Source organism: Trichomycterus rosablanca, chromosome 5, assembly GCF_030014385.1.
Source record: "Trichomycterus rosablanca isolate fTriRos1 chromosome 5, fTriRos1.hap1, whole genome shotgun sequence".
Taxonomy (NCBI): domain Eukaryota; kingdom Metazoa; phylum Chordata; class Actinopteri; order Siluriformes; family Trichomycteridae; genus Trichomycterus; species Trichomycterus rosablanca.
The window spans coordinates 50,157,137-50,170,846 of NC_085992.1; the positions used below are offsets into that span (position 1 = coordinate 50,157,137).

The window sequence follows — 13,710 nt, forward strand, 5'->3', positions numbered from 1 at the left end:
TTATTTTGCTGTGATCATGCTAACCTTCTGTAATTCCCCAGCACCGAGTCGAGCGAGGGTGGAAGTGCCGCTCCTCCCTTAGTGCCCCCCCCCCCCCCCCCCCCCTCCCGATTCCTTTACACACACACACACACACACACACTCTCGTTAAGAAGGGGGCATTCTCGGTGGCGGATTCACCTCCTGCACCCTGGGTAATGCCGGGCAGCAGTAAGAGCGGGGGTTTATCCGACCCTGCGTCTCCACCCCACCCCACCGTTCCGTCCCGCCCGCTCCGGCCCAGCCGCTACATCCCGGTGTCGGCGGCCACCGCCTTCCTGGTGGGAGCGACCACGCTCTTCTTCTGCTTCACGTGAGTATCGGAGCGCAGACGGATGAGTAGGATCACAAGCACGAGTAGTTCTGCTTCTCAGATTTCGTTCATGCAGCATTTAACCACAAAACGCTGACGCTGTGCTACTGTCCTGCATGACTGCCAACACTGTGGTGCTATATGTGTGTTACTGTGTGTGTGTGTGTGTGTGTGTGTGTATTTGCTACTGTGCGTACTGTGTGTTGCTGTGAGTGTGTGTATGTGTTACTGTATCTGTGTGTGTTTGTGTTGCTGTGAGTGTGTGTGTGTTACTGTATCTGTGTGTGTGTGTTACTGTATCTGAGTGTGTGTGTTACTGTACCTGTGTGTGTGTTACTGTGAGTGTGTGTATGTGTTACTGTACCTGTGTGTGTGTTGCTGTGAGTGTGTGTATGTGTTACTGTATCTGTGTGTGTGTGTGTGTGTGTGTGTGTGTTACTGTACATGTGTGTGTGTTACTGTGAGTGTGTGTGTGTTACTGTATCTGAGTGTGTGTGTTACTGTATCTGAGTGTGTGTGTTACTGTATCTGAGTGTGTGTGTTACTGTACCTGTGTGTGTGTTACTGTGAGTGTGTGTGTGTGTTACTGTACCTGTGTGTGTGTTGCTGTGAGTGTGTGTGTGTTGCTGTGAGTGTGTGTATGTGTTACTGTATCTGTGTGTGTGTGTGTGTGTGTGTGTTACTGTACATGTGTGTGTGTTACTGTGTGTGTGTGTGTTACTGTATCTGAGTGTGTGTGTTACTGTACCTGTGTGTGTGTTACTGTGAGTGTGTGTATGTGTTACTGTACCTGTGTGTGTGTTGCTGTGAGTGTGTGTATGTGTTACTGTATCTGTGTGTGTGTGTGTTACTGTACATGTGTGTGTGTTACTGTGAGTGTGTGTGTGTTACTGTATCTGAGTGTGTGTGTTACTGTACCTGTGTGTGTGTTACTGTGAGTGTGTGTGTGTGTTACTGTACCTGTGTGTGTGTTGCTGTGAGTGTGTGTATGTGTTACTGTATCTGTGTGTGTGTGTGTGTGTTACTGTACATGTGTGTGTGTTACTGTGAGTGTGTGTGTGTTACTGTATCTGAGTGTGTGTGTTACTGTACCTGTGTGTGTGTGTTACTGTATCTGTGTGAGTGTGTGTTACTGTATCTGAGTGTGTGTGTTACTGTACCTGTGTGTGTGTTACTGTGAGTGTGTGTATGTGTTACTGTATCTGTGTGTGTGTTACTGTACCTGTGTGTGTGTTACTGTGAGTGTGTGTGTGTGTTACTGTATCTGTGTGTGTGTGTTACTGTACATGTGTGTGTGTGTTGCTGTGAGTGTGTGTATGTGTTACTGTACATGTGTGTGTGTGTTACTGTGAGTGTGTGTGTGTGTTACTGTATCTGTGTGTGTGTGTTACTGTACATGTGTGTGTGTGTGTTACTGTACCTGTGTGTGTGTTACTGTGAGTGTGTGTATGTGTTACTGTACCTGTGTGTGTGTTACTGTGAGTGTGTGTGTGTTACTGTACCTGTGTGTGTGTTACTGTGAGTGTGTGTGTGTGTTACTGTACCTGTGTGTGTGTTGCTGTGAGTGTGTGTATGTGTTACTGTATCTGTGTGTGTGTGTGTGTGTGTGTTACTGTACATGTGTGTGTTACTGTGAGTGTGTGTGTGTTACTGTATCTGAGTGTGTGTGTTACTGTACCTGTGTGTGTGTGTTACTGTATCTGTGTGAGTGTGTGTTACTGTATCTGAGTGTGTGTGTTACTGTACCTGTGTGTGTGTTACTGTGAGTGTGTGTATGTGTTACTGTATCTGTGTGTGTGTTACTGTACCTGTGTGTGTGTTACTGTGAGTGTGTGTGTGTGTTACTGTATCTGTGTGTGTGTGTTACTGTACATGTGTGTGTGTGTTGCTGTGAGTGTGTGTATGTGTTACTGTACATGTGTGTGTGTGTTACTGTGAGTGTGTGTGTGTGTTACTGTATCTGTGTGTGTGTGTTACTGTACATGTGTGTGTGTGTGTTACTGTACCTGTGTGTGTGTTACTGTGAGTGTGTGTATGTGTTACTGTACCTGTGTGTGTGTTACTGTGAGTGTGTGTGTGTTACTGTATCTGTGTGTGTGTGTTACTGTACATGTGTGTGTGTTGCTGTGAGTGTGTGTATGTGTTACTGTATCTGAGTGTGTGTGTTACTGTACCTGTGTGTGTGTTACTGTGAGTGTGTGTATGTGTTACTGTATCTGTGTGTGTGTTGCTGTGAGTGTGTGTATGTGTTACTGTATCTGAGTGTGTGTGTTACTGTACCTGTGTGTGTGTTACTGTGAGTGTGTGTATGTGTTACTGTATCTGTGTGTGTGTTACTGTGAGTGTGTGTATGTGTTACTGTATCTGAGTGTGTGTGTTACTGTACCTGTGTGTGTGTTGCTGTGAGTGTGTGTATGTGTTACTGTATCTGAGTGTGTGTGTTACTGTACCTGTGTGTGTGTTACTGTGAGTGTGTGTATGTGTTACTGTATCTGAGTGTGTGTGTTACTGTACCTGTGTGTGTGTTACTGTGAGTGTGTGTATGTGTTACTGTATCTGAGTGTGTGTGTTACTGTACCTGTGTGTGTGTTGCTGTGAGTGTGTGTATGTGTTACTGTATCTGAGTGTGTGTGTTACTGTACCTGTGTGTGTGTTACTGTGAGTGTGTGTATGTGTTACTGTATCTGAGTGTGTGTGTTACTGTACCTGTGTGTGTGTTACTGTGAGTGTGTGTATGTGTTACTGTATCTGAGTGTGTGTGTTACTGTACCTGTGTGTGTGTTACTGTGAGTGTGTGTATGTGTTACTGTATCTGAGTGTGTGTGTTACTGTACCTGTGTGTGTGTTACTGTGAGTGTGTGTATGTGTTACTGTATCTGAGTGTGTGTGTTACTGTACCTGTGTGTGTGTTACTGTGAGTGTGTGTATGTGTTACTGTATCTGTGTGTTACTGAGTGTTGGTCTGTATGTGTTACTGTGTCTGTTGCGTGTGTTAGTTTGGGTTACTTTGTGTGTGTTTTTGTGTGTGTGTTTTACTGTGCTATATGTGTGTGTGTGTGTGTGTGTGTGTGTGATTTGCTACTGTGCTTGTGTGTTAGTGTGTGTGTTTCTGTTAGTATGTGTGTTACTGTGAGTGTGTGTGTGTGTTACTGTATTTGTGTGTGTGTTACTGTTTTTCTTTATCATGTGTGTTACCTTGTGTGTGTTGATGTGTTGGTGTGTGTTACTGTATCTGTGTTAGTGTATGAATGTGTGTTACTGCATCTGTGTTAGTGTATGTTAGTTTGTGTGTGTGTGTGTGTTAGTGTGTTACTGTGTGTGTTAGCATGGGCGGTTCGCACCACCAAAGGGCGAAAGGGAAGAAATTGTGACACTTCTGGAGTCTGTCTTGCCTCTGAATATCGTAGTCTAATCAGCAGCGAGTTGTGTTCTGTACAGTACCGCCCCTGTACAGTACCGGATCGCTCTCATAGACTCTCATGTTAAGGCTCTTTTTTTCCGAACTGCAGGTACTGTAATACCATCTGTATGGGTTCCGGGAGGGCTCGCACTTACGTGCCTGCGTCACTCGTAACCTGGTGTCGCGATCTCGTCAACATGACCACCATCACCTCAGTTCGGAGCAACTCCATCGTGTCATTAAGGGACATGCCATTCAGTCATCGTAGTAATCAGGATAAATTAGCAACTAAAGAATTAGGGCCGCCCAGACCAAATTTAAACATCAAGTATCTACAAAGGGGGGAAATCATATAAGTTACAAGTAAATTACAAGTAAGTAATGTCATTTTTAAATTGTGAATTGTGATTGCACTTATTGTATCGCCCCAATTGTTTAATTGTACTTCTTTATTCATTGCACATCAGCCCCGATGCCCCCGATCTTTATTCTGGATCTGCTGCACCTAAAATAAAATGCTATCTCATGAGGACTGAATTAAATTGTTAGTGTGAAGTCTTTACTTTATTTTATGATTAATGGTAAAGCTGCTCTCTCTCTCTCCATGTTCAAACTTATGTGTGAGAACGAACTGACAGATGACTTAGGATGTTAATTATTTAAGCTTTAATTTACCCATTGAACTGGTCATATTGGCCATCATCGCAACAACTGCCCCCCCCTGAGAGATTTGGCAGGAGCCGCCGCTGTGTGTTAGTATATGTGTTTTAATTTGAGTGTGTTATTGTATGTGTGTGTTACTGTATGTGTGTTTTACTGTATGTGTGTGTGTGTTACTGTATGTGTGTTACTGTGTGTGTGTTACTGTATGTGTGTGTTACTGTGTGTGTGTTACTGTATGTGTGTTACTGTGTGTGTGTTACTGTATGTGTGTTACTGTGTGTGTGTTACTGTATGTGTGTGTGTGTTACTGTATGTGTGTTACTGTGTGTGTGTTACTGTATGTGTGTGTTACTGTATGTGTGAATGTTACTGTGTTTGTGATACTGTATGTGCTACTGTGTGTGTGTTTCTGTATGTGTGTTACTGTATGTGTGTGTTACTGTATGTGTGTGTTACTGTATGTGTGTGTTACTGTATGCGTGTGTGTTACTGTATGCGTGTGTTACTGTATGCGTGTGTGTTACTGTATGCGTGTGTGTTACTGTATGTGTGTTACTGTATGCGTGTGTGTTACTGTATGTGTGTTACTGTATGCGTGTGTGTTACTGTATGTGTGTGTTACTGTATGTGTGTGTTACTGTATGCGTGTGTGTTACTGTATGTGTGTGTTACTGTATGCGTGTGTGTTACTGTATGTGTGTGTTACTGTATGCGTGTGTGTTACTGTATGTGTGTGTGTGTTACTGTATGCGTGTGTGTGTGTGTGTTACTGTATGCGTGTGTGTTACTGTATGCGTGTGTTACTGTATGCGTGTGTTTTACTGTATGTGTGTGTTACTGTATGTGTGTGTGTGTTACTGTATGCGTGTGTGTGTGTTACTGTATGCGTGTGTGTTACTGTATGTGTGTTACTGTATGCGTGTGTGTTACTGTATGTGTGTGTTACTGTATGTGTGTGTTACTGTATGCGTGTGTGTTACTGTATGCGTGTGTGTTACTGTATGCGTGTGTGTTACTGTATGCGTGTGTGTGTGTTACTGTATGTGTGTGTGTTACTGTATGTGTGTGTTACTGTATGTGTGTGTGTTACTGTATGCGTGTGTGTTACTGTATGTGTGTTACTGTATGCGTGTGTGTTACTGTATGTGTGTGTTACTGTATGTGTGTGTTACTGTATGTGTGCGTTACTGTATGCGTGTGTGTTACTGTATGTGTGTGTTACTGTATGCGTGTGTTACTGTATGTGTGTGTTACTGTATGCGTGTGTGTTACTGTATGCGTGTGTGTTACTGTATGCGTGTGTGTTACTGTATGAGTGTGTGTTACTGTATGTGTGTGTGTGTTACTGTATGCGTGTGTGTGTGTTACTGTATGCATGTGTGTTACTGTATGCGTGTGTTACTGTATGCGTGTGTGTTACTGTATGTGTGTGTGTTACTGTATGTGTGTGTTACTGTATGTGTGTGTGTGTTACTGTATGTGTGTGTGTGTTACTGTATGCGTGTGTGTTACTGTATGCGTGTGTTACTGTATGCGTGTGTTTTACTGTATGTGTGTGTTACTGTATGTGTGTGTGTGTTACTGTATGCGTGTGTGTGTGTGTTACTGTATGCGTGTGTGTTACTGTATGTGTGTTACTGTATGCGTGTGTTACTGTATGTGTGTGTTACTGTATGTGTGTGTTACTGTATGCGTGTGTGTTACTGTATGCGTGTGTGTTACTGTATGCGTGTGTGTTACTGTATGCGTGTGTGTGTTACTGTATGTGTGTGTGTTACTGTATGTGTGTGTGTTACTGTATGCGTGTGTGTTACTGTATGTGTGTTACTGTATGCGTGTGTGTTACTGTATGTGTGTGTTACTGTATGTGTGTGTTACTGTATGCGTGTGTGTTACTGTATGTGTGTGTTACTGTATGCGTGTGTGTTACTGTATGCGTGTGTGTTACTGTATGCGTGTGTGTTACTGTATGCGTGTGTGTTACTGTATGTGTGTGTGTGTTACTGTATGCGTGTGTGTTACTGTATGTGTGTGTGTTACTGTATGTGTGTGTTACTGTATGTGTGTGTGTGTTACTGTATGCATGTGTGTGTGTTACTGTATGTGTGTGTGTTACTGTATGTGTGTGTGTTACTGTATGCGTGTGTGTTACTGTATGCGTGTGTGTGTTACTGTATGCGTATGTGTGTTACTGTATGCGTGTGTTACTGTATGCGTGTGTGTTACTGTATGTGTGTGTTACTGTATGTGTGTGTGTTACTGTATGCGTGTGTGTGTTACTGTATGCGTGTGTGTGTGTGTGTGTGTTACTGTATGTGTGTTACTGTATGTGTGTGTGTGTTACTGTATGCGTGTGTGTGTGTTACTGTATGCATGTGTGTTACTGTATGCGTGTGTTACTTTATGCGTGTGTGTTACTGTATGTGTGTGTGTTACTGTATGTGTGTGTGTTACTGTATGTGTGTGTGTGTTACTGTATGCATGTGTGTGTGTTACTGTATGTGTGTGTGTTACTGTATGCGTGTGTGTTACTGTATGCGTATGTGTGTTACTGTATGCGTGTGTTACTGTATGCGTGTGTGTTACTGTATGTGTGTGTTACTGTATGTGTGTGTGTTACTGTATGCGTGTGTGTGTTACTGTATGCGTGTGTGTGTGTGTGTGTTACTGTATGTGTGTGTTACTGTATGCGTGTGTGTTACTGTATGTGTGTTACTGTATGCGTGTGTGTTACTGTATGTGTGTGTTACTGTATGCGTGTATGTTACTGTATGCGTGTGTGTTACTGTATGCGTGTGTGTTACTGTATGTGTGTGTTACTGTATGTGTGTTACTGTATGCGTGTGTGTTACTGTATGTGTGTGTTACTGTATGTGTGTTACTGTATGCGTGTGTGTTACTGTATGCGTGTGTGTGTTACTGTATGCGTGTGTGTGTTACTGTATGCGTGTGTGTGTGTGTGTTACTGTATGTGTGTGTTACTGTATGCGTGTGTGTTACTGTATGCGTGTGTGTTACTGTATGTGTGTGTTACTGTATGCGTGTGTGTTACTGTATGTGTGTGTTACTGTATGTGTGTGTGTTACTGTATGTGTGTGTTACTGTGTGTGTGTTACTGTATGTGTGTGTTACTGTATGTGTGTGTTACTGTATGTGTGTGTTACTGTATGTGTGTGTTACTGTATGTGTGTGTGTTACTGTATGTGTGTGTTACTGTATGTGTGTGTGTTACTGTATGTGTGTGTTACTGTATGCGTGTGTGTTACTGTGCGGGTGTGTTACTGTATGTGTGTGTTACTGTATGCGTGTGTGTTACTGTATGTGTGTGTTACTGTATGTGTGTGTTACTGTATGCGTGTGTGTTACTGTATGCGTGTGTGTGTTACTGTATGCGTGTGTGTGTGTTACTGTATGCGTGTGTGTGTTACTGTATGCGTGTGTGTTACTGTATGTGTGTGTTACTGTATGTGTGTGTGTTACTGTATGTGTGTGTGTTACTGTATGTGTGTGTGTTACTGTATGTGTGTGTTACTGTATGCGTGTGTGTTACTGTGCGGGTGTGTTACTGTATGTGTGTGTTACTGTATGCGTGTGTGTTACTGTATGTGTGTGTTACTGTATGCGTGTGTGTGTGTGTGTTACTGTGTGTGTGTTACTGTATGCGTGTGTGTTACTGTATGTGTGTGTTACTGTATGCGTGTGTTACTGTATGCATGTGTTACTGTATGCGTGTGTGTTACTGTATGTGTGTGTTACTGTTTGCTTGTGTGTTACTGTGTGTGTGTTACTGTATGCGTGTGTTACTGTATGTGTGTGTTACTGTGTGTGTGTGTGTTACTGTATGCGTGTGTGTTACTGTTTTGTGTGTTACTGTATGTGTGTGTTACTGTATGCGTGTGTGTTACTGTATGTGTGTGTTACTGTGTGTGTGTTACTGTTTGCTTGTGTGTTACTGTATGTGTGTGTTACTGTATGTGTGTGTTACTGTATGTGTGTGTGTTACTGTATGTGTGTGTTACTGTATGTGTGTGTGTTACTGTATGTGTGTGTTACTGTATGCGTGTGTGTTACTGTGCGGGTGTGTTACTGTATGTGTGTGTTACTGTATGCGTGTGTGTTACTGTATGTGTGTGTTACTGTATGTGTGTGTTACTGTATGCGTGTGTGTTACTGTATGCGTGTGTGTGTTACTGTATGCGTGTGTGTGTGTGTGTGTTACTGTGTGTGTGTTACTGTATGCGTGTGTGTTACTGTATGTGTGTGTGTTACTGTATGTGTGTGTTACTGTATGTGTGTGTGTTACTGTATGTGTGTGTTACTGTATGTGTGTGTGTTACTGTATGCGTGTGTGTGTTACTGTATGCGTGTGTGTGTGTGTGTGTGTTACTGTATGTGTGTGTTACTGTATGCGTGTGTGTTACTGTATGTGTGTTACTGTATGCGTGTGTGTTACTGTATGTGTGTGTTACTGTATGCGTGTATGTTACTGTATGCGTGTGTGTTACTGTATGCGTGTGTGTTACTGTATGTGTGTGTTACTGTATGTGTGTTACTGTATGCGTGTGTGTTACTGTATGTGTGTGTTACTGTATGTGTGTTACTGTATGCGTGTGTGTTACTGTATGCGTGTGTGTGTTACTGTATGCGTGTGTGTGTTACTGTATGCGTGTGTGTGTGTGTGTTACTGTATGTGTGTGTTACTGTATGCGTGTGTGTTACTGTATGCGTGTGTGTTACTGTATGTGTGTGTTACTGTATGCGTGTGTGTTACTGTATGTGTGTGTTACTGTATGTGTGTGTGTTACTGTATGTGTGTGTTACTGTGTGTGTGTTACTGTTTGCTTGTGTGTTACTGTATGTGTGTGTTACTGTATGTGTGTGTTACTGTATGTGTGTGTTACTGTATGTGTGTGTTACTGTATGTGTGTGTTACTGTATGTGTGTGTGTTACTGTATGTGTGTGTTACTGTATGCGTGTGTGTTACTGTGCGGGTGTGTTACTGTATGTGTGTGTTACTGTATGCGTGTGTGTTACTGTATGTGTGTGTTACTGTATGTGTGTGTTACTGTATGCGTGTGTGTTACTGTATGCGTGTGTGTGTGTTACTGTATGCGTGTGTGTGTTACTGTATGCGTGTGTGTTACTGTATGTGTGTGTTACTGTATGTGTGTGTGTTACTGTATGTGTGTGTTACTGTATGTGTGTGTGTTACTGTATGTGTGTGTTACTGTATGCGTGTGTGTTACTGTGCGGGTGTGTTACTGTATGTGTGTGTTACTGTATGCGTGTGTGTTACTGTATGTGTGTGTGTTACTGTATGCGTGTGTGTGTGTGTTACTGTGTGTGTGTTACTGTATGCGTGTGTGTTACTGTATGTGTGTGTTACTGTATGCGTGTGTGTTACTGTATGCGTGTGTTACTGTATGCATGTGTTACTGTATGCGTGTGTGTTACTGTATGTGTGTGTTACTGTATGTGTGTTACTGTTTGCTTGTGTGTTACTGTGTGTGTGTTACTGTATGCGTGTGTTACTGTATGTGTGTGTTACTGTGTGTGTGTGTGTTACTGTATGCGTGTGTGTTACTGTTTTGTGTGTTACTGTATGTGTGTGTTACTGTATGCGTGTGTGTTACTGTATGTGTGTGTTACTGTGTGTGTGTTACTGTTTGCTTGTGTGTTACTGTATGTGTGTGTTACTGTATGTGTGTGTTACTGTATGTGTGTGTGTTACTGTATGTGTGTGTTACTGTATGTGTGTGTGTTACTGTATGTGTGTGTTACTGTATGCGTGTGTGTTACTGTGCGGGTGTGTTACTGTATGTGTGTGTTACTGTATGCGTGTGTGTTACTGTATGTGTGTGTTACTGTATGTGTGTGTTACTGTATGCGTGTGTGTTACTGTATGCGTGTGTGTGTTACTGTATGCGTGTGTGTGTGTGTTACTGTGTGTGTGTTACTGTATGCGTGTGTGTTACTGTATGCGTGTGTGTTACTGTATGTGTGTGTGTTACTGTATGTGTGTGTTACTGTATGTGTGTGTGTTACTGTATGTGTGTGTTACTGTATGCGTGTGTGTTACTGTGCGGGTGTGTTACTGTATGTGTGTGTTACTGTATGCGTGTGTGTTACTGTATGTGTGTGTTACTGTATGCGTGTGTGTTACTGTATGCGTGTGTGTGTTACTGTATGCGTGTGTGTTACTGTGTGTGTGTTACTGTATGCGTGTGTGTTACTGTATGTGTGTGTTACTGTATGCGTGTGTGTTACTGTATGCGTGTGTTACTGTATGCATGTGTGTTACTGTATGTGTGTGTTACTGTATGCGTGTGTGTTACTGTATGCGTGTGTTACTGTATGCATGTGTTACTGTATGCGTGTGTGTTACTGTATGTGTGTGTTACTGTATGTGTGTTACTGTTTTGTGTGTTACTGTATGTGTGTGTTACTGTATGCGTGTGTGTTACTGTATGTGTGTGTTACTGTATGCGTGTGTTACTGTATGTGTGTGTTACTGTATGCGTGTGTTACTGTATGCGTGTGTTACTGTTTGCTTGTGTGTTACTGTATGTGTGTGTTACTGTATGCGTGTGTTACTGTATGCGTGTGTGTTACTGTATGTGTGTTACTGTATGCGTGTGTGTTACTGTATGCGTGTGTTACTGTATGTGTGTTACTGTATGTGTGTTACTGTATGCGTGTGTGTTACTGTATGCGTGTGTGTTACTGTATGCGTGTGTGTTACTGTATGTGTGTGTTACTGTATGTGTGTGTTACTGTTTGCTTGTGTGTGTTACTGTATGTGTGTGTTACTGTATGTGTGTGTTACTGTATGCGTGTGTGTTACTGTATGTGTGTGTTACTGTATGCGTGTGTTACTGTATGTGTGTGTTACTGTATGTGTGTGTTACTGTATGTGTGTGTTACTGTTTGCTTGTGTGTGTTACTGTATGTGTGTGTTACTGTATGTGTGTGTTACTGTTTGCTTGTGTGTTACTGTATGTGTGTGTTACTGTATGCGTGTGTTACTGTATGTGTGTGTTACTGTATGCGTGTGTGTGTTACTATATTCGTGTGTGTGTGTTACTGTATGTGTGTGTTACTGTATGTGTGTTACTGTATGCGTGTGTGTTACTGTATGTGTGTGTTACTGTTTGCTTGTGTGTGTTACTGTATGCGTGTGTGTGTGTGTTACTGTATGTGTGTGTTACTGTATGCGTGTGTGTTACTGTATGTGTGTGTTACTGTATGCGTGTGTGTTACTGTATGTGCGTGTTACTGTATGTGTGTGTTACTGTTTGCTTGTGTGTGTTACTGTATGCGTGTGTGTGTGTGTGTTACTGTATGTGTGTGTTACTGTATGCGTGTGTGTTACTGTATGTGTGTGTTACTGTATGCGTGTGTGTTACTGTATGTGTGTGTTACTGTATGTGTGTGTTACTGTTTGCTTGTGTGTGTTACTGTATGCGTGTGTGTTACTGTATGTGTGTTACTGTGTGTGTGTGATACTGTATGTGTGTGTTATTGTTTGTGTGTGTGTTAATGTGTATGTGTTACTGTATGCGTGTGTGTGTGTTACTGTAAGTGTGTGTGTGTGATACTGTGAGTGTTGGTCTATATGCGTTCCTGTATGTGTGTTAGTGTGTGTTACTGTATCTGTGTGTTACTGTGAGTGTTGATCCGTATGTGTGTGTTGTATCCGTGTGTGTGTGTGTGTGTGTGTGAATCAATAAGTAGCCAGCATATACCTCAAAATATGGGTTGTGTTTCCATGACAACCACCTGTTTTTATGGAAATTATTAAATATATGAACATACCAGACAGAGTGTGTGCGTGTGCGTGTGCGTGTGTGCAGTGACTCATGAGGATCTGAATTAATACTAATAATAATCATTTATGTTTTTGTTTTTTTTTCTCGTAGGTGCCCGTGGCTTTCTGAGCAGTTTTCAGTCGCCGTGCCCATTTACAATGGCGTCATCTTTCTTTTTGTCCTGGCCAACTTTTGTATGGCCACCTTCATGGACCCCGGGATCTTCCCCAGGGGTAAGAAAACAACCCCGATCATAACGTTTCAGACATTTCACTTAATGTTAGACCGGTAAGGACCGAGCCAGGCGTGAGATTGTTTCTCTCTCTGTGTTGAACAGCAGAGGAAGACGAAGATAAGGACGATGATTTCCGAGCGCCCCTGTACAAGACGGTGGAGATCAGGGGCATTCAGGTGCGCATGAAGTGGTGTTCCACCTGCCGCTTCTACAGACCGCCTCGCTGCTCCCACTGCTCTGTGTGTGACAACTGCGTGGAGGTACGTCCCAAATTTAAATAAACAGAGTCCTGCATGCCGTGTAAATCTTTGGTTCTAAATGAAATAAAATGGTGTGTGTGTGTGTGTGTGTGTGTGTGTGTGTGTGTGTGTGTGTGTGTGTGTGTGTGTGTAGGATTTTGATCACCACTGTCCGTGGGTGAATAACTGTATAGGCAGAAGGAATTACCGTTACTTCTTCCTGTTCCTGCTCTCTCTGACCACTCACATCATGGGCGTGTTTGGCTTCGGCCTGCTCTTCATCCTGTACCACACACAGCAGCTGGACCGAGTCCACTCAGCGGTCACGTATCCTCCTGTGATAAGGACGTTAAAGGATGCATCGATGTTAAACTGATCATTAAAACCACCTCCTTGTTTCTACACTCACTGTCCATGTTATCAGCTCCACTTACCATATAGAAGCACTTTGTAGTGCTACAATTACTGACTGTAGTCCATCTGTTTCTCTGCATGCCACCGCAGAGCAGGTATTATTTGGGTGGTGGATGATTCTCAGCACTGCACTGACACTGACACTGACATGGTGGTGCTGTGTTAGTGTGTGTTGTGCTGGTATGAGTGGATCAGACACAGCAAGACCCGTCACTGCTGGACTGAGAATAGTCCACCAGCCCCGTGTGCGGCGTCCTGTGACCACTGATGAAGGTCTAGAAGACGGCCGACTCAAACGGCAGCGACAGATGAGCGATCGTCTCTGACTTTACATCTACAAGGTGACCCGACTAGGTAGGAGTGTCTAATAGAGTGGACAGTGAGTGGACACGGTGTTTAAAAACTCCAGCAGCGCTGCTGTGTCTGATCCACTCGTACCAGCACGACACACACTAACACACCACCACCATGTCAGTGTCACTGCAGCGCTGAGAATCATCCACCACCTAAATAATACCTGCTCTGTGGAAGAACAGGGTGAAACAGATGGACAACAGTCAGTAATTGTAGAACTGCAAAGTGCTTCTGTATGGTAAGT

At 42.9% G+C, this 13,710-nt stretch overlaps 1 protein-coding gene across 1 annotated transcript in view; it reads left to right on the forward strand.

Moving 5' to 3' along the window:
* Positions 1 to 78: 78 nt before the first annotated feature.
* zdhhc5a (zinc finger DHHC-type palmitoyltransferase 5a) overlaps positions 79 to 13,710 on the forward strand; it is a 36,665-nt gene continuing 23,033 nt past the window's right edge. Inside the window, exons 1-4 of the mRNA XM_062996283.1 lie at positions 79 to 352; positions 12,336 to 12,457; positions 12,562 to 12,719; positions 12,853 to 13,025. Coding sequence (XP_062852353.1) covers positions 198 to 352; positions 12,336 to 12,457; positions 12,562 to 12,719; positions 12,853 to 13,025 — 608 coding nt within the window. The 5' untranslated portion in view covers positions 79 to 197. The remainder of the gene's footprint in view (positions 353 to 12,335; positions 12,458 to 12,561; positions 12,720 to 12,852; positions 13,026 to 13,710) is intronic.